The sequence below is a fragment of the Centroberyx affinis genome, unplaced genomic scaffold (genome assembly GCF_046629955.1).
Source record: "Centroberyx affinis isolate AG114_WGS23_722 - 3 ecotype Tasmania unplaced genomic scaffold, CSIRO-AGI_Caff_v1 ptg005297l_1, whole genome shotgun sequence".
NCBI lineage: Eukaryota > Metazoa > Chordata > Actinopteri > Beryciformes > Berycidae > Centroberyx > Centroberyx affinis.
Window position 1 is genome coordinate 1 of NW_027282639.1, and position 21,766 is coordinate 21,766.

A 21,766-nucleotide genomic window follows, 5' to 3' on the forward strand; every position below is an offset into this window, starting at 1 on the left:
CCTATCTTTTTTTTCCTTAAGCCTCAGCTGCATGGGGTTTTGACCGATATCGGTTTTGCCGATAGCTGACATTTTGAATCAATAAGTATATATAAAATGTGACCATTTTCATGACAAAAAAAAACAAAACAAAAAGGATATCAAGCATTCATTGTTTCCCACAGGACTGTATCCTTCTCAGGGAGGAAAAGCCTCTGAAAATGCATTTAGACCAGTGGTTCTCAACGTGGGGTCCAGGGACCAACAGGGATCCCTGAGGGGGTTCCAAGGGGTCCCAAGCAAACTGATGAATTGTTAAACTTCACCATTATTTAATTTACAAGAAGTGAACACAATTAGAGAATGTAGAAGAATGACTATTTTGATCATAGTTTCTCTGTTATCTCTCTACCTACAGTACAGATAGTTATGGAATTCTGGACAAAATCATATCTAACAATAAAAATATTCTCAAATTTGGGTCTGAGAGACAAAATCACATCAAATGGGGGTTTGTGGCTCTAATGTGGACTAAATTAGGGGTCCTTGATATGAAAAAGGTTGAGAATCACTTATTTAGACCATCATGTGACCTAAAACTCCAACTGAAACCCAGGATAGAAAGAAGAAGACAACAGTGACAACAACAACAAAGAAGAAGAAGAAAACAGACATATTCATGCATACTGTATGTGTGAGAAATCCAAACAAAAAGTAATCTAACAACCTGCATCACTAATACTCAGCCACCCATATATCGGCAAACTAATGTATCGGTCTAATCCTGCTAGCAATGGAATATAACTGAGTCAGTGCAGTGTTTCTTAATCTCTTGTTTTCAGACTTTTTCTGCCATTCACTCTTTGTATCGCTTTGTGTATCACTCTCTTACAGCTCTAACCCCTTCCTCCTCTCATCACGCCCCGTCTATTCCTCCCTCTCTCCTCTCCCCATCCCTCTCTCTCCTCCATTCCCCATGTCATCCCGCTGTCTTCCCGCTCCCCCACATCCCCTCAACCTTCCACTCTGATCCAAAGTGTGGGTTTCACCGGGCCCGGAGCGGGAGGCCCTACCCTGTCTCTCCTTCTCTCGACGTCCCGGGGCCGGCTCGCCACCTAGCATGGAAACGCTGTAAAAATAGCCCGAGCGACCAGCGCCAGCTTTGACAGCGTCTTGGACAAACAGTGGACGAGCGCGGCCGGACGGAGGCTCTGTGTGCTCTGCAAACACACCAAGGAGGTTTTACTGTAGGTCGAGCATTCACACCGAGGCGGTCGGCAGCTAACTGCGGTGTCCACTGCTAGTTTTCTTATGAGAGGAACATTGGAAGACATAGACGGGTAAATCATTTCAATTAAATGGTTTCATGCAAGCTCTGAAGGATAGTTACAGTCATAACACTTCAACTACTGCTCTATTTAAAGGGAGAGTCAGAACTGCTGTGAAAGATGATTCCTCTAAAACACGCACACAGGATCAAAATGTTTTAGCAATATTCTCATTAACCAATGGCCATACAACCACGTCAGCTGCCTTATACATGGGAGCCACAGTGTACATTATATCTCCAGCAAGTCATGGTAGATAGATAATTTATAGACAAACATTGGCTGAACATCATAAGGTAAGTAATTATTCAACAAATGTGTTTCTATCGCTGTTTATCATCACTTCTTTATGAACTGATTCTGCCTCAAGCAAGCATAAAAACTTTTTCGCAGTGTAGAAGAAACGGCATCATTTCCATTCAGCTTTTCTAATTTGAAAAATCTTAATTTTAATAAATACATAGATGTAAACCCAGCAAGTAAGAATTAACTTGTAAGGGAAGTAAATGACATGGATTAAGCTTGTTGGTGGACTGGGGAAATATAGATCATCATCTTCGGCTAATGCCATCACAAATTTGAGTTGATGGAAAGGCCTTCTGCCAAGTTTGACATGGGGGATTTGCATCGCTATCACACTGCATGTCAAGAAGCACAAACACATTAGATCACAATGACAAATTAATATAAACAGTCACACAAACTAAGACTATCATATGTATGACAGTATATTTAATATTAACAGTAGTGATAATAACGTCTAAATAACATTCAGAGTCAGAGAAGATGCCCATCTTGTCCTCCAATCAAAATAGTGAAAAAAAACAAGCAAAAACACAGAGGGCCCTGCAGAGTAGCTGTTGTAAATCACATCACAGCACAGCTGTGAGTGCTAATTACTATCTTGGTGTGAAGACACAACTCAATCCATGCTAGATGTGTGGCTGTGGGACGAATGTAGCTGGTTGTGTGGGGGAATTTCCCTCGTGTTCAACATGTGTGTGTGGGTTCGGGGTTTTCGGCGACGGCCTGGTTTCTTTCACACATCAGTGAGATGGAAGGACAGAGTTATTACACCATGAAGAGCTGCCTTCATGGCACAGCTGCCTAGATGGTCAGGCTCAACGGGCCAGGCTATTCATTAGGCTGGCTTGTTACTAAACAAGGGATATGGTTTATGGGACAGTGCCGTTTGGTGAGAGATTCAGTCTGGGTTTATCTGCCATTGCTGCTGGCTTTGATGCTATTCCAAATTCCACATTAAGACCCTCCATTTTAAAAAAGGTTTCACAAAAATTCAAGTTCTGATTTTGTGATATTCTACTGCGTTTTGGGAGGTTCAATGAGGTTAACTATATTGGAAAGAGGTTCCTCATAGCACCAAGATCGGAAACCTCCTAGCGCTGGTAGGCCACAATCTCAGTAGGCAAAGTTTAACTACAATACATTTTACTGACCAATGGTAAAAGTGCAAGCCACAAGTTAGCTGGCTAATTCAGTTTTCCTCCTTGCAGAGAAGAGTCTTATACATTCATGTTGTACATCAGCGCCTGACAATACCAACGTATACAATGTTCTGTATGTGCGGAGGAACTGTCCTATCCAAGGATTCTGTGAGTAAACAGCATTATATGTATCTGTACAGCAGCAAAATACATGATCCTTATCATTGACAGAAGAACTGTAGAGAAAGAGGTTTGAGAGAGAGAGAAGAGTGGAGGGTGGAGCCCTGCATGGTTGTTGGATCAATCACTCCATCTAGCGCCTGTTACAGTCAAAGAAATGCACACAAGTTGTTGGACAATCTCTGCCATCAAAACATGAGTGTATTTTGACCTTGGCATCGTACCTAATAATCAAGTCAAGGATCGTTAAGGACGAGTGAAGGGGACGAGACGTGAAAGAAAACAAGCACACACACATTGCAGCTGTTAAAGAGAGCGCTTTGCCACTGCACTTCAACTGCGTCCCTCTAATTACACCACTAGGAATAGATCCATAGATCCACCGAAACACCACAAAGCGCCAGCCGCCACACCAAGAACTGGCGGCTGCTGGTTCGTCCTCTGTAGAGCTTCCAACACACACAGGCCACTGGGGTTTCTTACATAACTCCGCCCGGCCAGAGACTTCTGGGCTTTCCAGGCGCTGTCGAGTCATACCATTGTTTCCTGCTGGGTTCTATCTTTCTTTTTCTTGGTTGCTGAGCTTGACCACTGCGGAGGGAGCCTCGGAGAGGCTACGAAGGCAGTTCGGCGGTAGCCACTTCCTCCAGCTCCTTGGAAACAGTTCATTTAGGGCCAGACTAGATCATCTGTCACTCAGGATTTGGGCTCTAATCAAAATCAAGAGGCCTTTCATTCTGGGACACTCCAAAGCGGGCGGCTTAGAGACGACAATGTTGGGGAGTGTTTTTTTGATCATGCAGCTTAATGTTGAAAGGAGTCCCACAATTACAGCACTGGAAGTGAGGAGTGCTAAGCTTGAATGAAGATTCATCCTAACCTCATTAGGCACTCTTAATGCTAGGAAGAAAGGGGGGAAATCAGTGTGTTTTTGTGGCTACATTTTTGGTGGTGTTTTGGGTCGGAATTCAAACATGTATTAACCCTTTGGATTTGCCTCAGTGTAAATGAGGTGGACAGATTAAATACTGTATGTGCTTGGCGTGTTGAAGTTGATGGTGCCCTGTGGAAAGGGTCACGGGGGGGGATTCTGTTTGCTTGCTGATTCAATATTTACCAATACACAGAATCTAAAGCAACTACTGTGTTTACTTACCTTGGGCCATTTTGAGAGAGCATCCATGTAGAAACCTAGCTGGGTGGCGTCGGTGGTCTAAGGCACGTACCATGTAAATGTGATGTCCTAGGTTTGTATACAGTGAAGCCAAATGGAAAGTCCAGGAGATAATGAGGTAAATATTGCACTTTTGGACCCACAGTGCAATCGTTTGGCTTCAGACCACTTGGATTATGCTGCATGAGCTGTTTGGAGTCATTTCATGGTCATTTTGTTTTACCCTTTTTCCACTTCTGGCCACTTCTGTTGTTTGGGAGAAGGCTGACACAGAGGTACATCAGCTAACTCTCTGTATGTTATATTCACATACAAACTTCACTGGTGTTTCAACTGACATGAGGTTGAGAAGATAATGACAACATTTTTGGGTGAACTATTCCATGCTACCATAGCTACGCCAACATATGATACATAACTCGTGTCTTAGACATAAAGTTTCATACTCTCAACCCCAACTACAAGTTTCCTTTCTTTTCAAACAGAGCTTTTGGCTGCTTCAGAAGTTGCCTTTCTAGACTGCTGTAATCCCTGACCCTGAATCCCTAACTGCCTGAGTAAACTATTTGTGGATGAGGCTACCAACCCATGGCACCCAACTTCCAAAGGGCTTTTCAGCCTTGTTTTTCCAGCCTTGGCTGCTAGTTCAGTGTGTTTAGGCTTCTTCTTTTCGAATACCTCATCTACCACATCCTCTTGTGGCATAGTGAGCTCTACTGAACTAGTTTATCTAACAGTCTACTGAGTACAATAACAGGTCAAGTCTTTGGTCGGTGCTGACTAACTCTGCAAGGACTAATTCGCTGGCCCATGTCTGCTTGCATTTCACAATCACTCGCTTCTCCTAATCAAATGATTCTTGACTAGGTCACCAGGTTATGCTGCCAAGTATATTGTCCTTGTTCAAGACTTAATTTACATTCTAGCATTGTTGTTTCTGAACACAGAGGACTTGTGGGGTCTTCATCTAGGCACTGGTTGACGTTTTGGTGTGGTGGCAGCAATAATGAACCTATTTTAATCCCCATATTCCAAAATTATTTCCAAAAAGCTTCTTCCTCTGCCACATTTCCCCACCCACAAGCCACTTTGATACCCAAATGCATCTATTGCCATAATGGATGCTACATTGTGTACCCTGCCATGATACCAAATTCTAGGTGCTGCAATCACATGGTAAATTCAAATGTTACTAAGCATATTTTTATGTCATGTAAATATGTTTAAACTAGATTTTCGATGATATTTGTACTTACTATTAAAATATCCACAGAAGGTTTAGAAGAAGGTAAATTTAATTATTTTAATTTATGCTGCCAGGTGTCCTACACACTTGGTTATGCTGGCAAATGTATCATCCATGACTAAGGGAGGGCTTCCACATTGTAAACTGTTGCATATTTATGTTATGTTTTCATCATGGGGTGTTTAGACATTTCATTTTTTTTTGCTCTCTCTGTGTCCGAGAGATGTAGAACATTCAACATCAATCCTTACAGTCCCAAAAACTGTTCATCATATATCTCTGAAGAACAACTTTGCATAAGGTAGAAATCCAAACCCAGTAAGTGGAACCTTCCTGGACAGACAGGTCACCATGTCCAGGTGGACGTCCACTACTTACAGTGGATGGTTTTGTGCCTGAGACTTAGGTCGTAAAGATGAAAGGTGGACATGGTTGACTGTCGCCGTGCGGTTGACCAGAGTGCTGGAAGCCAAACTCACTCTCAAACACACACACCTTCCTACAAGGGAATTCTCTCACTTTTCAAATACCTCATCTACCACATCCTCTTGTGGCATAGTGAGCTCTATGCCACTAGTGGCATAGAGCTGAACTAGTTTACCTAACAGTCTACTGAGTACAATAACAGGTCAAGTCTTTGGTTGGTGCTGACTAACTCTCAAACACACACACCTTCCTACAAGGGAATTCTCTCACTCTCTCTTTCTCTCTCTCAATAAAGGTCCAATAAGTAACCCCTGGAAGGTTGGGGTGAAACAACGGCGCCCTCTAGAGCTGCAGTTAGTCTGCTGGGTGTGAAAATAGGGATTGTAGTACTGAATGATCTCAATGATCAATATGCCAGATTTTCAGATAATTCTATCACTATATGTAATAGTTAAAGGAGCATTCCTTGCACTGTCATATATCTCATACACCAGTATCTACTGTAAGAAAAGAAAACTGTCTTCTGTGCGGAAAAAAAACTGCAACTTTTCAGTACATTTCCAGTGAGTTGAGTAGATTTTCACACCAGTAATTATATCCCCATTTAAGTCAAATTTCAGCAGTGTAATAGTAGGATATGTTGGCTCTCTTTCCATTGTCTGGACTTTTATGTGTGCTGCGTTTTCTGTGCTTTTTTTTAAAGGGGGTGAAGGGGGGGTCTAGACAGCCATGTATCTGGTCTGTCTATAGTCCTGTTCCCACTCAGACAGAGGTGCAGAGTTTAGTCATAAGTCCAGGTATGTGAAGGATTCCTGGGACAGGGAGGTCACGGGGTGAGAGCCATCTCTCAGCAGCTCCTTTATTAACTGCGTACGCACGCGCACACGCACGCCATAAAATATATGAACACACACATCCTCTACCAGACAGAGGCAAATGCGCCATAGAAATAAAAAAGGGAGATACTCAAGCTAACATATCCTAGCGTACGCGCAGATAGAGGAGTTACCCTGTTCACACTCACAAAGCATCCACTGTCCATTTATTTCCGGAGTGAAAAGTTCAGAAACGGCAAAAAAAAAGAAAAAAAAAAAAGTGGGAAAGGAGATGCCAGAGTGAAATAACATGGTGAGGAGTGAGTTTAGGATTTGTCCGTGGTGGCTCATTCACGCGCGCACGTGCACACACACTCACACTCGTGCACATAAGCGTGAGGTGGAGAAAGGGGACGGTTTGCAGTGTTGTTTTGCTTTTTTTTTTTTTTCCCCTGGCTGTCTGTGGGACTTTGTTGTGACTCGAGCGACAGCGTGTCTAACGAATGATGGGCCTCGACCCCTCGGTGCTTGAGACACTCGAGTGGAGATGAGTGGAAGCAGAAAACCTCCAAACCCCCCCCCCCCCCCACACATACCCAAGACTGTTTGGGGGTGTGTATGCGAGTCCCACAGAAAGAGATATATGGGAATGGAGAGTTGCGGCGGTGCCAGAGGGGGTTTTGCGTTCACCTGGTCGGGTGAACGCAAACCCCCTCCAGGTCAGAGGGCTGGGTCCACCCCGGCCTGGGGGAGACAAGGCGGGCCACAGGAAAGCCGAACACACACCCTGACACACACTCGGACGCCTCGGTTTGATCCGTCCCCCCCCGTTGCTGCGCCTAGGTCGGCCCGAACTCACACGTAAATTCCCCTATGCAATGTTCTGGTTGTTGTTTGCTACCTCAAAAATAAACACATCTCTCTCTCTCTCTCTGTCTCACTCTCTCTGTGTGTGTGTGTGTGTGTGTGTGTGTGTGTGTGTGTGTCTTACCACTGGGGTTGAATTGCATGCAGGATATGGGTTTGTCATGAGCTGGGAAGTGAGCCACAACTCCCTCTCCGTCCGAGTCCTCACTCACCAAGACCTGGAGTAAAACACACACGCACACACGCACACACACACACACACACACACACACAGAGTCTTAGTCATTTCACAACAATGAGAACATTAAACACAGAACGGGACTTTCCGCCGCTCAAGGATTTCTCCTCACATTTTGTTTCTTGACTTGAGCGTCGCCCCGTGATACCATGACCACCGGGCTGTTTTTCCCTTTGCCCCGACCCCGCCGCGCAATAGCTGGAAGAGTCCCGTTCCGAATGTGCCATTGCCCTCTTGTGGATAGAAAATAATCAGGATATTACCTGACGTGCAGGGGAAACCGGGGCGGAATCGAACCGGTATGAACTCGATTCCGACTTTCTCTCTTTTCTCTGAAGAAACGAGGACTCTGAATCATCCAGAGCCGAGCTATATTTCATTAGCGTGACTCACTGACCTGGGAACATGTTGCTCTTCAGTGAGGGGGCTGTTGTGAAACTAGCGGTGGATGGGGTCAGATCCAACAGCAGAAACAAGAATATGGACTAATTTACACTGGCACTAATGTGGTTTTTCACATGTGGTTTTGACAAGAGCTCTAGCCCAAGACGGAGCGTTTTTCTGTAAACATGCAGAACCTGGCATCCGATCTAGCTTTGGCTTGCTACTTATGAAACTGGCCTAACAGAGATTAATAGTCGCTTTACACAACCAGAGGCTGTTCCCAGATCAGTGTGCGAAGTCTGTTGGCAAGTATGGGACAAGTTTGACAAAAGGAGTTGAGACCAGTGGCTGGCAGTAAACTCCTCTAGTCCTGAACAGAGATTAGCAATAAGCCCAGACATGAGGCCACTTTGTGTGTGTGTGTGTGTGCGCGTGTGTGTGTGCGTGTGTGTGTGAGCGTACACACAGTGATAAATTTGGCCCCAGTGTTGCATTAAGGACGTCGGGGGGGCTGGCTGAGCATTTTTAATAGGAGCTAGTCCAAACACAAAACAGCCTCCAAAAAACTAAAAGGGCTTCATCTCAGACCGGGGGAGCGAGAGAATAAGCAGCAGAAAAAAAAAAGAAAAAACGAAAAGGAGAAAAAAAACAAAAAAAAAACAGGAGAACAGAAAGAAAGAAAGAAAGAAAGAAAGAGGCTGGTGACATGAAGCAGATCCCTTTTATTACGGTGCAGGCAGACAATGTTGTTCTGTGAGGGAATCCTGCTGGAGCCCTTTGAAACAAGAGTGTCCTTTGGAGAGCCAAGCTTATTACACAGGAGAGAGCGTGTGTGTGTGTGTGTGTGTGTGTGTGTGTGTGTGTGTGTGTGTGTGTGTGTGTGTGTGTGTGTGTGTGTGTGTGTGTGTGTGTGTGTGTGTCCGTTATGGCGCTGCTGTTCCAAATAAGGATATTCAAAGACTGGAAAAGGAATAGGAATATTCCTCGCTGACATAGGAAATTTACCTTTATCGTATTCCTGCTTTCCCTCCCCGTCCAATACCACCTGCTCCCCCCCCTCCCGCCCCATCTTCCCTCCCTCTCCTCCTTTCACCCTCCATTTCTCCTTGTCTCCCTAGCTTCTCCCTCAATCCCTCTTTTCCCTCCCTCGCTCCCTCCCTCCCTCCCTCCCTCCACCCGGCCCGAGTTCAGTGTTTATGGCCAGTGTAGGGTTACAGCGTGTCGGCCGGTGACAGAGTGCAGGCCCCCCGCTTCTGAAGGCTTTAGGCCCCCGGCTTATAGGACAACACGCCGGCTACGGGGGGGGGGGGGGCAGTGGCTGCCGTCCCGGGGCAAGAAGAGAGAGAGAGAGAGAGAGAGAGAGAAGGGAGTCTGTGCGTTTGAGCGGTGTGAGGTGACTGCGTCGCTGACAAACTGTACTATGTACGCTCGCACGGCTCATTAAAAAAACGCGACGGCAAACCCCCGGCGTGATTAATCATCGTGCTTTAGAGCGGGTGAGGAGGATTAAGGAGGGGGGGGGGGGGGGGGGGAGCTTTTAGCATCTTTTCATTTAAGTGTAGACATGTTATGGGCAACTGGCATGTTTCATCTCAAGACATTAGGCATACCTGGGTATAGGTCTATATATACAGTGATGTGGTGGTTTTCATATCGAGGACCCCTAATTTAGTCCACATTAGAGCCACGGACCCCCATTTGATGAGATCTGAAAATATTTTTTATTGTCACATATGATTTTGTCCAGAATTCCATGACTATCTGTATTGTAGGTAGAGAGATAACAGAGAAACTATGATCAAAACAGTCATTCTTCTGCATTCTCTAATTGTGTTCACTTGTTGTAAGTTTAACAATTCTTCAATTTGCTGGGGACCCCTAGTGGTCCCCGGACCCCCACGCTGAGAACCACTCTGGTAGAGGATAAACTCAGTTCACACACCTTTTTTATTTCTGGAATAGTTTACTACTTTTTTAGGCCAACATAAATCTTATTTCTACTGAAAAATAGGATTCAGTACAGTGTTTTAGTGTCCCAATGCTTTTTTCAGAGGCTTTTCCCCCTTCAGAGGCTTTTTAAATTATTGAACATCCACTATTGGCAGTTTAAATCATCTAAATTGATTTCCTTTTGAGAGGAAAAATTGAGGGAGTCACTCTCAGAGACGTTATACTGGCTGACCAGAGGTGAGTGACTGCTCAATATCTTTCTTTCTTTCGTTTTTTAGTGTCATTTTATGTATTTTTTCTGTTTTATTTGAAGCACACTGTATTTGCCTTGTGTATGAAATGTGCTATATAAATACAGTTTGCCTTGCCTTTGCCTAAATCCCACAACAAAACCGGTATCGGCCTCTTAAAAACCCGTATCAGTAGAAACCTAATCACCACGACCACTCACTCACCTCGCAAATCCCTAATAACAAATGTCCCAAGCTTAACGTGTGAAACTGTGCAGAGATAACGCAAAGACCTCATCTGACACGCAGGGCACAAGGCTCCGCTTTGAGCTCCATGTGAGGTTACGGCCGATGCGCGCCGACAGCCGGCTGTTTACCCGCCGTCTCTCCTACGGGATCTGCTAAAAACAGACGGGGCCGCGGCTAAAAGCTTGGCTGTTAAAATATGCGGGCCGATCTAAATCACACCTTTCAGCGAGCTGCGAGGAGCGAGGGCGAGCCCCGGGGCCCACGGCTGCGCCCCGGGGCTGGGGAGAAGAAAAGCCGGCCTTGGGAGGATTTTTTTTCTGTTTCCCGCCGAGCCCGCGGAGGCCGTGGTCGCGTGTTTACCTGGGTCAGGCTCGACAAGACCGAAGGTGGGAAAAAGCCAAGGACAAATGGGTGCCAATTTAACCTTAGGTGTGTGTGCGAACGTGTGTGTGTGTGTGTGTGTGTGCATGTATATAAAGAGCCTTGTTGGAGGGAACTGTAAGCATTTAGAGGGCTAGCCAGTAAAGCTGACACTCTATTAAACAGGGATGGCCACCTGGTAACAGTTTCTGGTTAGCCACCATGCAGGGTCTAAAAAGAGAAAATTGAGTATCCTCGGACCAGTTTTAGTCGTGTGTGTGTGTGTGTGTGTGTGTGTGTTGTGGGGGGGGGGGGGGGGGGGTCAAGTTAACAAGAACCTAATTTGTCTTTCTCTAGTGTCCTTGTAAAACTAAAGGGCAAGACTTGCCGCGCCACTGGAGGGAAGACACTGTAACTTAGCAAGATGACTCGCTGAAATCATTATTAAGACTATATCGACTATAAAGAGCTATCTGATCTTGTAAGGAATCTATTACTGTCTTATCTTTACATCCGTCCTAAAGATAATTTGTCAAGTCAAACTCGTATTGCACATTTCATACTTCTGTTTTACATCAAATTGAAAAAGCAAAACACATACAGATGTAGAGCAAACCTGCCATAAAAACACATATCACATGGAGAAAATAAACATATAGTGTAGATATAGAGTCAAATCACACATTATTTGTATAGCACATTTCATACAAGGAAACTCAATGTGCTTTATATAAAAGTATAAAATATGGCTTATTTCCTCTATATCAATGAACACACATCATTTCAGCATTTTCAACTATCTGCTGTTCACCTAATTATTAGAAACTGTATTTTCTACTTAAAACGTATTGCTGTTGTTGCGTGAAAACCCTGTAACTCCAGTTTTGGTCATTTATTGAAGTTAAAATTCAATCCAAACTTCATCTGAATTCAATTGATTGAGATCAGTTGATTACATTGCCCTCTGTAGGTTGAGAAAATTCAAATTTCAAAATGCATAAACTCATAAAAAAATGCATGGCGGTCAATCTGAAAAGCAGGCTGTTTTTCTTAGTTGCGGAAATACTGACATTTAGGAGATAAGAGGTTTTTATCCCGCTGTATGGAATATTTAAACCAGTTTTGCCTTAATTCATCCCCTAAAATCCCCATATCAGTAATGCACATCATGTATCACAAACAAATTACACACACACTCCACTGACCTGTCCTTCGCCAACGTTGTGCGTGTCGATGATGGTGACCACGCCGGGGTTGTGGGGGCTGCGGCGGCTCGTGCTGTGCGGGGTGCCCTCCTCGTCCGGGGTGCCCGCCGGTAGGGTGCCCGCCAACTGGGTGACGACCTTACCCACCATGGTCAGGCCCGTCTTTAGTGTCTGGAGGGGGGTGAAGACAAAAAGACAGAGGAATTAGGAAGGGAAGGGAGCTTAAAAATATTTACCACATATATATAACCGTCTAATATATTGTGCATGCATGTGATATACATTGTAATTTACATCTTCCTAGTTTCAAGTATGTAGAGGCAATGAAGATGAGCAGGAGCGTGTGGCAGAGCGTGTGTGTGTGTGTGTGTGAGAGAGAGAGCATGTGTTCACTTCGTGCCTGCTGATAACTTGTAGTACTGATGATTTGTAGCACTGAAGCAGCAGAAGACACGCGCGTGTGTGTGTGTGTATGTGTGTGTGAGAGAGGCTCCTCTGTGTCCTCTTAAGGCCCAGCCAGGGTGTCTGGCTCAAACACACCTCTGTGGCTCGATCGAGGGAAATGGATAGTGCTGCTTAAGTGGAGTCTATCTCACCTACTACACTGTCTTTGCCTAATGGAGTCCTTTGTGTGTGTGTGTGTGTGTGTGTGTGTGTGTGTGTGTGTGCGTGTGCGTGTGTGTGTGTTAGCGCCAAAGGGGCCCCGGAGAGCCTAATCAGGCATTCAGGCTAGGCGGCCCTGTCAATACAGCGTGGCGCCTCGCATTTGTTGGGTCTGTGGATCGCCCACTGTCTCTCTTTGCCACTTGGCCGTGCACACTAACAGTGTCTGCTCCCCACGTGTGTGTGTGTGTGTGTGTGTGTGTGTGTGTCTATGTCTGTGTGCGTGTGTGTGTGTGTAAATTGCCAGAAGCGCCATCAATTATTAAGTGAGGCGTTTGGCTCCTAATTGATCAACACTAATGTGTTTTCTAATCACTGCAGTTGTGGAGTTCTTAGTGCTAGTCCAAACAGGGGCTATTGATCTGCTAGGAGGGGCGGGCTAGAGGCAGGTCATGTCTGGTGGCTGACAAACACACACATACACACTTACACACACATACACACACACGGCTACAGCCTGATTAGACATGCCATCTGCCCCCGCCTAAACAAATTATTATAACATCATTTATGCGAAAGATCTATCTCGTTCATGCGCCCAGGAACCAGGAACGGGATTGATGCGATGCACAAATTTACTGTAAGAGAGCCAACTTTAAACAATGAGTCCAATTGCATGAGCTGTAGCACTTTCACAATTGTTTTTTTTTTTCTTGTTTTTTTTTTTTTTCCCTGCAAACACAAGCCATTACTCTTTAATGCCACCTCTCCCCCCTTTTTGTTTCCCTGTCTCTGGACGTCAGCACTAAGAGCCAGCGTGTCGCGCCACAGGCCAGAGGGAGATACCTTGTCATCCATATTGAGATATATGGTCCTAAATGAGGAGAGGGCGGGCTGCAGACTGCCTGTCTGCATATCAGTACCCCCCCCTCCCCTCCCGTTGTCCGCCCCTCACCACTAAGCTAACCCGTTAGCGACACGCCGCTCTTTTTGATGTATACCACCATTAGCCTTCTAATGGGGCTTCTCTCGCGCTAGCTGTTAGCGCTCGTTAAGTAAAGGGGAAGGGATAAGCTCGGTCTTTGTAAATCAATTAGCCCTTCCCCCTTCGGGACTGGACGGAGGAGCAGAGCAGGGCCATATGAGGAGCTAGCCGGCTAGCACGGGCCGGCTAAATCGGAGCGGGAATAAATTTTGCTCAGTATCAAAGGGGGCTGTTGGCTGTTAGCGAGGTAGCTCAGCGCCACTCCCCTGCAGAGATGAGTGCAGCGGGGCCTTTGGAGAGAAAAGGATTACAGTGGAAAAGGATCAGATAGGCAGGTTTGATGAAGTGTCTCATAAGCCCAGTCCCAGTGAGCAGAGGAGGCCGGGTGGATCCGATGTCAGCACATTTACAGATGTAGGTAGGCGGAGGTGGAAACACTGTATTCTGTACTGTTGCGTCTAAAACTGAGACTGGGGACACACTATGCGATTTTTAGACGGATTATAGACATGTTTTGGCGATGAGGACGGGATGAGATTTTCAAGATTGGAACCAGCCACTGCTAGTCGCACAGATGACCTTGTCGTGTGTTACAGTTCAGAACTTGAATCTCTTGTTTTTCCAATCCAGTCACACCATCATCATTGTTACCAATTTTTTTTTCGATTTGGATCTGGACTTGAATCAAGTCTTGACATCCTCCTGTAGTGTGAGCTGGTCAAAGACTCCATAACTCCATTTAAACCATAAGAGTTGAGTGCAAGAGGAAGTAACAAAATACATAAAGTGTAGGAAGAAAAATGATCTACCTTCATGTTTGTTTTGCGTTTTGGAGTAGCACACATTTGTGTTTTCACCAGACTGGGGGGATTGGGTGGTATTAGAATTTGTCTAGTGTGTGTTCCCCAAATCCTACTGGTTGTCAAGTGTGTGTTCTCCAAATCCAAATGGTCATCAAGTCTGTGTTCCCTGAATCCAACTGTTCGACTGGTTGTCAAGTGTGTGTTCCCTCAAACAAACTGGCCATCAAGTGTGTTCCCCAAATCCAACTGGTCATCAAGTGTGTGTGTTCCCCGAATCCAACTGGTCATCAAGTGTGTGTGTTCCCTGAATCCAACTGGTCATCAAGTGTGTGTGTTCCCCGAATCCAACTGGTCATCAAGTGTGTGTGTTCCCCGAATCCAACTGGTCATCAAGTGTGTGTTCCCTGAATCCAACTGGTCATCAAGTGTGTTCCCCAAATCCAACTGGTCGTCAAGTGTGTGTTCCCTGAATCCAACTGGTCGTCAAGTGTGTGTTCCCTGAATCCAACTGGTCATCAAGTGTGTGTGTTCCCCAAATCCAACTGGTCATCAAGTGTGTTCCCCAAATCCAACTGGTCGTCAAGTGTGTGTTCCCTGAATCCAACTGGTTGTTAAGTGTGTGTTCCCTGAATCCAACTGGTTGTTAAGTGTGTGTTCCCTGAATCCAACTGGTTGTTAAGTGTGTGTTCCCTGAATCCAACTGGTTGTTAAGTGTGTGTTCCCTGAATCCAACTGGTCATCAAGTGTGTTCCCCAAATCCAACTGGTCATCAAGTGTGTGTGTTCCCTGAATCCAACTGGTCATCAAGTGTGTTCCCCAAATCCAACTGGTTGTCAAGTGTGTGTTCCCTCAATCCAACTGGTCATCAAGTGTGTTCCCCAAATCCAACTGGTCATCAAGTGTGTGTTTCCTGAATCCAACTGGTTGTTATGTGTGTGTTCCCTGAATCCAACAGGTCATCAAGTGTGTGTGTTCCCTGAATCCAACTGGTCATCAAGTGTGTTCCCCAAATCCAACTGGTCATCAAGTGTGTGTGTTCCCTGAATCCAACTGGTCATCAAGTGTGTTCCCCAAATCCAACTGGTCGTCAAGTGTGTGTTCCCTCAATCCAACTGGTCATCAAGTGTGTTCCCCAAATCCAACTGGTCATCAAGTGTGTGTTCCCTGAATCCAACTGGTCATCAAGTGTGTGTTCCCTGAATCCAACTGGTTGTTATGTGTGTGTTCCCTGAATCAAACTGGTCATCAAGTGTGTTCCCCAAATCCAACTGGTCATCAAGTGTGTGTTCCCTGAATCCAACTGGTCATCAAGTGTGTGTGTTCCCTGAATCCAGCTGGTCATCAAGTGTGTGTTCCATGAATCCAACTGGTCATCAAGTGTGTGTGTTCCCTGAATCCAACTGGTCATCAAGTGTGTGTTCCATGAATCCAACTGGTCATCAAGTGTGTGTGTTCCCTGAATCCAACTGGTTGTCAAGTGTGTGTTCCCTCAAACAAACTGGTCATCAAGTGTGTGTTCCGTGAATCCAACTGGTCGTCAAGTGTGTGTGTTCCCCGAATCCAACTGGTCATCAAGTGTGTGTGTTCCCTGAATCCAACTGGTCATCAATTGTGTGTTCCTTGAATCCAACTGGTTGTCAAGTGTGTGTTCCCTGAATCCAACTGGTTGTCAAGTGTGTGTTCCCTGAATCCAACTAATCATCAAGTGTGTGTTCCCTGAATCCAACTGGTTGTCAAGTGTGTGTTCCCCAAATCCAACTAATCATCAAGTGTGTGTTCCCTGAATCCAACTGGTTGTCAAGTGTGTGTTCCCCAAATCCAACTAATCATCAAGTGTGTGTTCCCTGAATCCAACTGGTTGTCAAGTGTGTCTTCCCTGAATCCAACTGGTTGTCGAGTGTGTGTTCCCTGAATCCAACTGGTTGTCAAGTGTGTGTTCCCCAAATCCAACTAATCATCAAGTGTGTGTTCCCTGAATCCAACTGGTCGTCAAGTGTGTGTTTCCCCAAATCCAACCAGTGTGTCTGCTGGCACAAAACAAAAAAAATCTGCAGTTGCCAGTCCTTAAGTGTGTGAAGTCCAGTCTTTTCACTCTTTTCAGTGATGTTTGTTAGTAGCGTGTACCCAGCCTAAGAGACACACATGTATGTATGCATGTATGGAGGACTGGTAAATGTGTGTGTTGCTACTCACTTTGGCAGCGTTGATCACTGTAGCTGTGTAAGACTGGGCATTGTCACCGCAGGCCCCTCCGCGAGACTGGTGACACCGGATCAACTGCAAAAACACAGGACGATTTACGAATAAATAAAAGACATACAGTGTAACTCGATAGGAGCAGATGTACAAAAAAGCTTAGAAACTAGTCAGTAAATGGGAATTCAGCTCATCTCCTCCCTCTTTGGAGAAAATTGGTTTTACTTTCAAGAATGGGTTCAAAGGGACATTATGCGACCAACGAGTCCAATCTCGATTTCATTTCACATACGATGTCAACTGAATGGCTCCGTCCCGGTCCTACTGTTACTGCTCAAAAACTGGATTTTGCATTTCCTGGAAATCCTTAGGCAGTCACACAAACAGTGGCCCCATCTGTCAATTACTTGAGTGGGCCAGCCTAATCAGAAAACCCACCAAACACAATTATCCATTAAACGTATTGCAGAGTGCGCAATAGAACATTCTGGTTTTTGTAAATACTTAACAATCCCATTAAATAGACGTAGAAAACTCCTGTGCATCTGTTGATTTTCAAAATGTTATCATTTCTAGTGGACTCTTCTTGGAATGAGTTGTGCACCCAGACAGATTAGAGAGGCAAAAAATAGATAAATGCATTTTTTGGATTGTAAATATGTCGCTGTTCTGATAAAGCACTTCTGTAATGGATGGGCGGTGTGTGTGTGCGTGTATGTGTGTGTGTGTGTGTGTGCCCTACCTTATTCTCAGCATAGGCTAGCCAGCGGCTTCCCAGGGCTATTGGATTGAGGCTAGGACCAGGGCAGGGATAGCAGCCTGAAAAGACACAATCTTATTCAGCAGGGCACATACAATAATTACTGAAGAAATGACGAATTCATACACATCATTTTGGTCAATAAAGCATGTCTTAGGTAAGCTCATGATCAAAAGTTTGCCAGAAAATAAATAAATAAATAAATAAATAAATAAATAAATAAATAAATAAATAAATAAATAAATAAATAAATAAATAAATAAATAACAGTGTTTTTTGTTTTTTTTATCCTAATGCCGTAGAGGGATTTGTATGAGCCTCATCCCCAGGGAGAGGGTCTACCTCTCTTAAACCATTAATGTGTCTGTGTGGAGTCTCTTGTTTGGGAAGATGAAGGGGAGCCTAATGAGGGTGACTTGATGTGTGTGTGTGTGTGTGTGTGTGTGTGTGTGTGTGTGTGTGTATATACACATTATGACCTAATGGAGCCTGTGGTACCCAATAAAGTGAGGTTGGCTCCTCTGCAGATTGACCAAACACTGATCCCTGAGGGTCACATACACATTCACTCACACACATACACAGACACACACACACGCACACTCCGAAACTCCTGTCAGCAGAAATAAAAATAGCAACCAATGAGCCAGAATGACAGACAAAACCATAAATTCACAAGCAGATAAACCGTCTTGGACATGATAAACCAGAACAAATTTTTCTCTGCCCACTCAAACAGATGTGGAAGCAAACAGGCGCGTACAGTAGACTGCATTCACTAACGCTGCTAGCAACACCGAGCTCCGGCTACAGAGCATCCATCACGTCTACCGCAACGCAGAACTCACGAAAAAACACGCAAACATGTGCTTGTAAACAGACGGGGAGACGTGATGGATATTGTCATAAATTGCCATAAATGCATGCAGATACAGCCCGGCGACAGTCTGCTTGTTTCCAGTATGTGTAAACAAGGGCAGATACACAAAGGCAACAAAATGTTGTCGGTCCAAGAATGAACACACCCGCTGTGTTTGAGAACGTGGGCACTAGCGTGCACACACACACACACACACGCACACCCAGTGAGGTAATGCGAGTGCATGGAGGTGTGGGGGAGAGGGCTGGCTGACAATAATTTAGTGCTCAGGGAGCAGATGAGATGGAGGCAGACAGTAATTTAGTGTGCTGTGTTGGGGAAGGGGCTAGGGGGGGGTTGAGGTAAGCCACAAGGCCTGCCGGTAACGCCAGAGAAGCCTTTTGTGCCTCTCCAAGGCCAAGGGGAGCCCGCTCGGTGAGATAACATGTGTTTGACATCCCGGGTGGAGACCAAGGGGCAGAGCGGGGAGAGGGAGAGGCGAGGCCAGATCGCTGGGATTAAAGGAGTATAAAGTAGGGTTCGCCCGATATCGGTTCTCAAAGGCTGATATTTTTGGATTGAGCACAGCTGGTATTTTGGGCCAATATTAAATGCTTACATTTGACCCTTCTCATACGAAAAAACTTCCAAGTATTAAAGAATAAGGCCGGTGTTTTTTAATGCATTGCTTACCATCAACAAATCCGATGAAAATAAAAAATCAACAATGCGTTTGCTCTACTCCCGTTACTTTCTGACTTCCCACGTACCGTTTTTAGCCGTCAACCCGGAAGTCATTGGCTCCAATTGTAAGCTAAAAACCTTTAAATACAGCTCACAAAGACATAGTTTACATTTTAAAAATTGCTAACTGTTACCACGAAATGTCAGACTGTTATAGTTATAACCAAATCAAATTCAAATGGGAACAAATTCTTCATTATGCCGGGGACTATTTTCGGTGCTACGGAACTACTTTCCTGAGATCGCAAACGTGTTTCCAGCCGGTTTATTAAGTTTGAGGAAAAAGTCGGCTGGCCCAGAGCAACAGCATGGCTCTTTGACATGTTTTTAATCATTTTTTTAATACAATGGCATTCTATGGCTGCTGGGACATGGCTTCATTGGGCACCGGCTACATGGACGAGACTTGTTGGCAAAACAAAATCATTACTGATTTTGTTATTTTCATAGGATTTGTTGGTGGTAAGCAATGCATTAAAAAACAGCGGCCTTATACTTTAAGTATTCCCACCAGAATTTTAGTCTTGGCGGGGGTGGAAAAGCCTCTGACACAGCATTTAGCATCATGGGACACTAAAACTCTCCACTGAATTTTTATTGAAAAGCCAATATCAGCCCAATCGATATATCCGTCTAACACTATTTCTCTCTGTGGTTTTGAAATGCTCTATTTCACCAATATGTTTTTCTTAAATCACTTCTATGATCTATCATAGTGCAAATTAAATTAAACCAAACTATAAAACAATATCCCTTCAATGACTGTGAAAGCTTGAAGGCGGCTGAACACTATGCTTTCAAGTTTCTAGTCTTATCCGTACAAAATGCTTGTTCTGAGCATTTTTGCGTGATTAATCATCGATGAGAAGTCATTTTGTATTTGTAAACAGGAAAAATGAATTGGGATTTTCTCAGGGATGACTAACCAACGGGGATTGACATTTCTTCTCTGCTGTTCCCAAAACACACCTAACCGTGACCTCGATACCACCATGACTCCTGTTCCACAAAGAAAGACAATCTGGTGGCGGGGAGTGACTGAAGATCACATGAACGCAAAAGCAAGAAGAACATAAACATGGCGGCGATGCGGCGAGTCCAGAGTGCTCATACAAAAACATGACATGTCCACCGTCACGTCCCGGGGAGAAGAAGCCGGCGCACAATAGGAGTACGGCTCATCCGAAAAACCAGGCTGCACACATCACAGGGCCCTTTGTTTACTCCGCTTACCGCCCAAACAGACCAAACAACTTTATGAAGAGGAGGCCCCTGCATTCAGAAACGATTAATAACTATTGAGCATGTTTGGCTTCCTGTGGCCCAGACACTGATAGGGAAGGCAGGCAGACAAAGAGGAGACACATTAAAGCCGGCCAGTAATGGCAGTTTACTCCAGCCAATGACTTAAGTGGACAGCAATGGCCTTGTAATACAGTCTGGCCTTTTTTTTTTCACAACCTTCTTCAAGAGACATGGCAGGTACAGCCAGGAAGATGCAAGCGGATTTGCAGAGTTGTGTTGTAAACAGTGTTTTTTTTTGGTGTTGAGCTTCAAATGGAGGGCCTCACATAATGTTTTGATAAAAGCAGTTTAGTCACAATGCAAAGCTTGAGAGAACTACAGTATGGCAAGCCTTGGTGGTTGGTTGTATTATAACCAATGTTCTGTTTTGTGTTTGTTTGGGTTGTATGATGCCAGCGTGACAGAGTCACTGATCTTGTTTGGCAATGTTAGTGTTGATGGGTTGGGAAAAAAAATGACGCGTTACGTGACTGGCGCTGTGTGTTTGTGCTATCGAGTACAGTACAGTGCATTTGGCCCAGCGCAAACACTCTTCATAGAAATATGATTGTGTTGGAAATACTTAAAGAACATTGCTTTCATAAATGACCTTGCTGGTCAACATGTCTCATCGAAATACAAGTGTAATGCCCCTGAAAATGGAGTCATGGCTGAAAAATATGCTCCTCAACAAACAAAAACAGGTACAAAATGTAAAAAAGCAAATATATGCATTATCGTACATCAACAAAATGTCACATATTGTCACATCAATTTGAGGTTTTCTTTTTAAACAAGGGTTTTAATGAACTACGGTTTTCACCAAAGTGTATAAATGGCTTTATTTTAGGTTGGAGCTTTTAATGGTGATTTAATGAATTGCTGGTGAATCCACAAGACAAGAGGGCAACGATAGTGTGAAGTTTCCCAGGATTCCCAAAGGAATGTCTGCTTTAGAAGGGTGGAAGTAGACTTAAACACAGGGTTAAACAAAAAAAACACCAATGTGCTTAAATTCAACTGGTCAAGTGTCTTACTTGTAACAAAGAACTTCTTGGTGAAGGTGCAGCTGTCAAACGCTGCAATCTTCTCTTGTAGGCTGACAACTAGAATCCTGCAAGAATGAGACGATATTCAAGAATGAGATTAATTACATCCAATGGCAGATTAGAAATAAGCTTGCGATGTACCATAAAAAAAAATGTTCACACCATCACATATGAGGGCCCTAGAGTTGTTTTGTTTTTTTGTATGAGATCAGTTGGTACAGGAGACATACTGTTTGTTGCAGTGTAGGTCATAGATGGGCGTCTTGAACTGAATTGATTTGACCATTTCCCCTGTCCGTAGAGAGTACAGGTCAGCACAACAGTACGGGGGGCTTGTCCTGGAAACACAGAAAAACAAACACATTATACTGACATGCGCACTCATTTTCTCTCTCTCTCACACACGC

At 44.6% G+C, this 21,766-nt stretch overlaps 1 protein-coding gene across 1 annotated transcript in view; it reads right to left on the minus strand.

Annotated features, from left to right (window-relative positions):
• Positions 1–1,052: 1,052 nt before the first annotated feature.
• LOC139667101 (BCAS3 microtubule associated cell migration factor-like) overlaps positions 1,053–21,766 on the minus strand; it is a gene marked incomplete at its 3' end in the record, with an annotated part of 56,336 nt that continues 35,622 nt past the window's right edge. Inside the window, exons 8-15 of the mRNA XM_071546507.1 lie at positions 21,590–21,697; positions 21,348–21,424; positions 17,406–17,482; positions 16,661–16,744; positions 12,077–12,247; positions 7,585–7,678; positions 7,284–7,337; positions 1,053–1,199 (exon numbers count right to left, since the gene is read on the minus strand). Of these exons, the coding sequence (XP_071402608.1) occupies positions 1,053–1,199; positions 7,284–7,337; positions 7,585–7,678; positions 12,077–12,247; positions 16,661–16,744; positions 17,406–17,482; positions 21,348–21,424; positions 21,590–21,697 (812 nt within the window). The remainder of the gene's footprint in view (positions 1,200–7,283; positions 7,338–7,584; positions 7,679–12,076; positions 12,248–16,660; positions 16,745–17,405; positions 17,483–21,347; positions 21,425–21,589; positions 21,698–21,766) is intronic.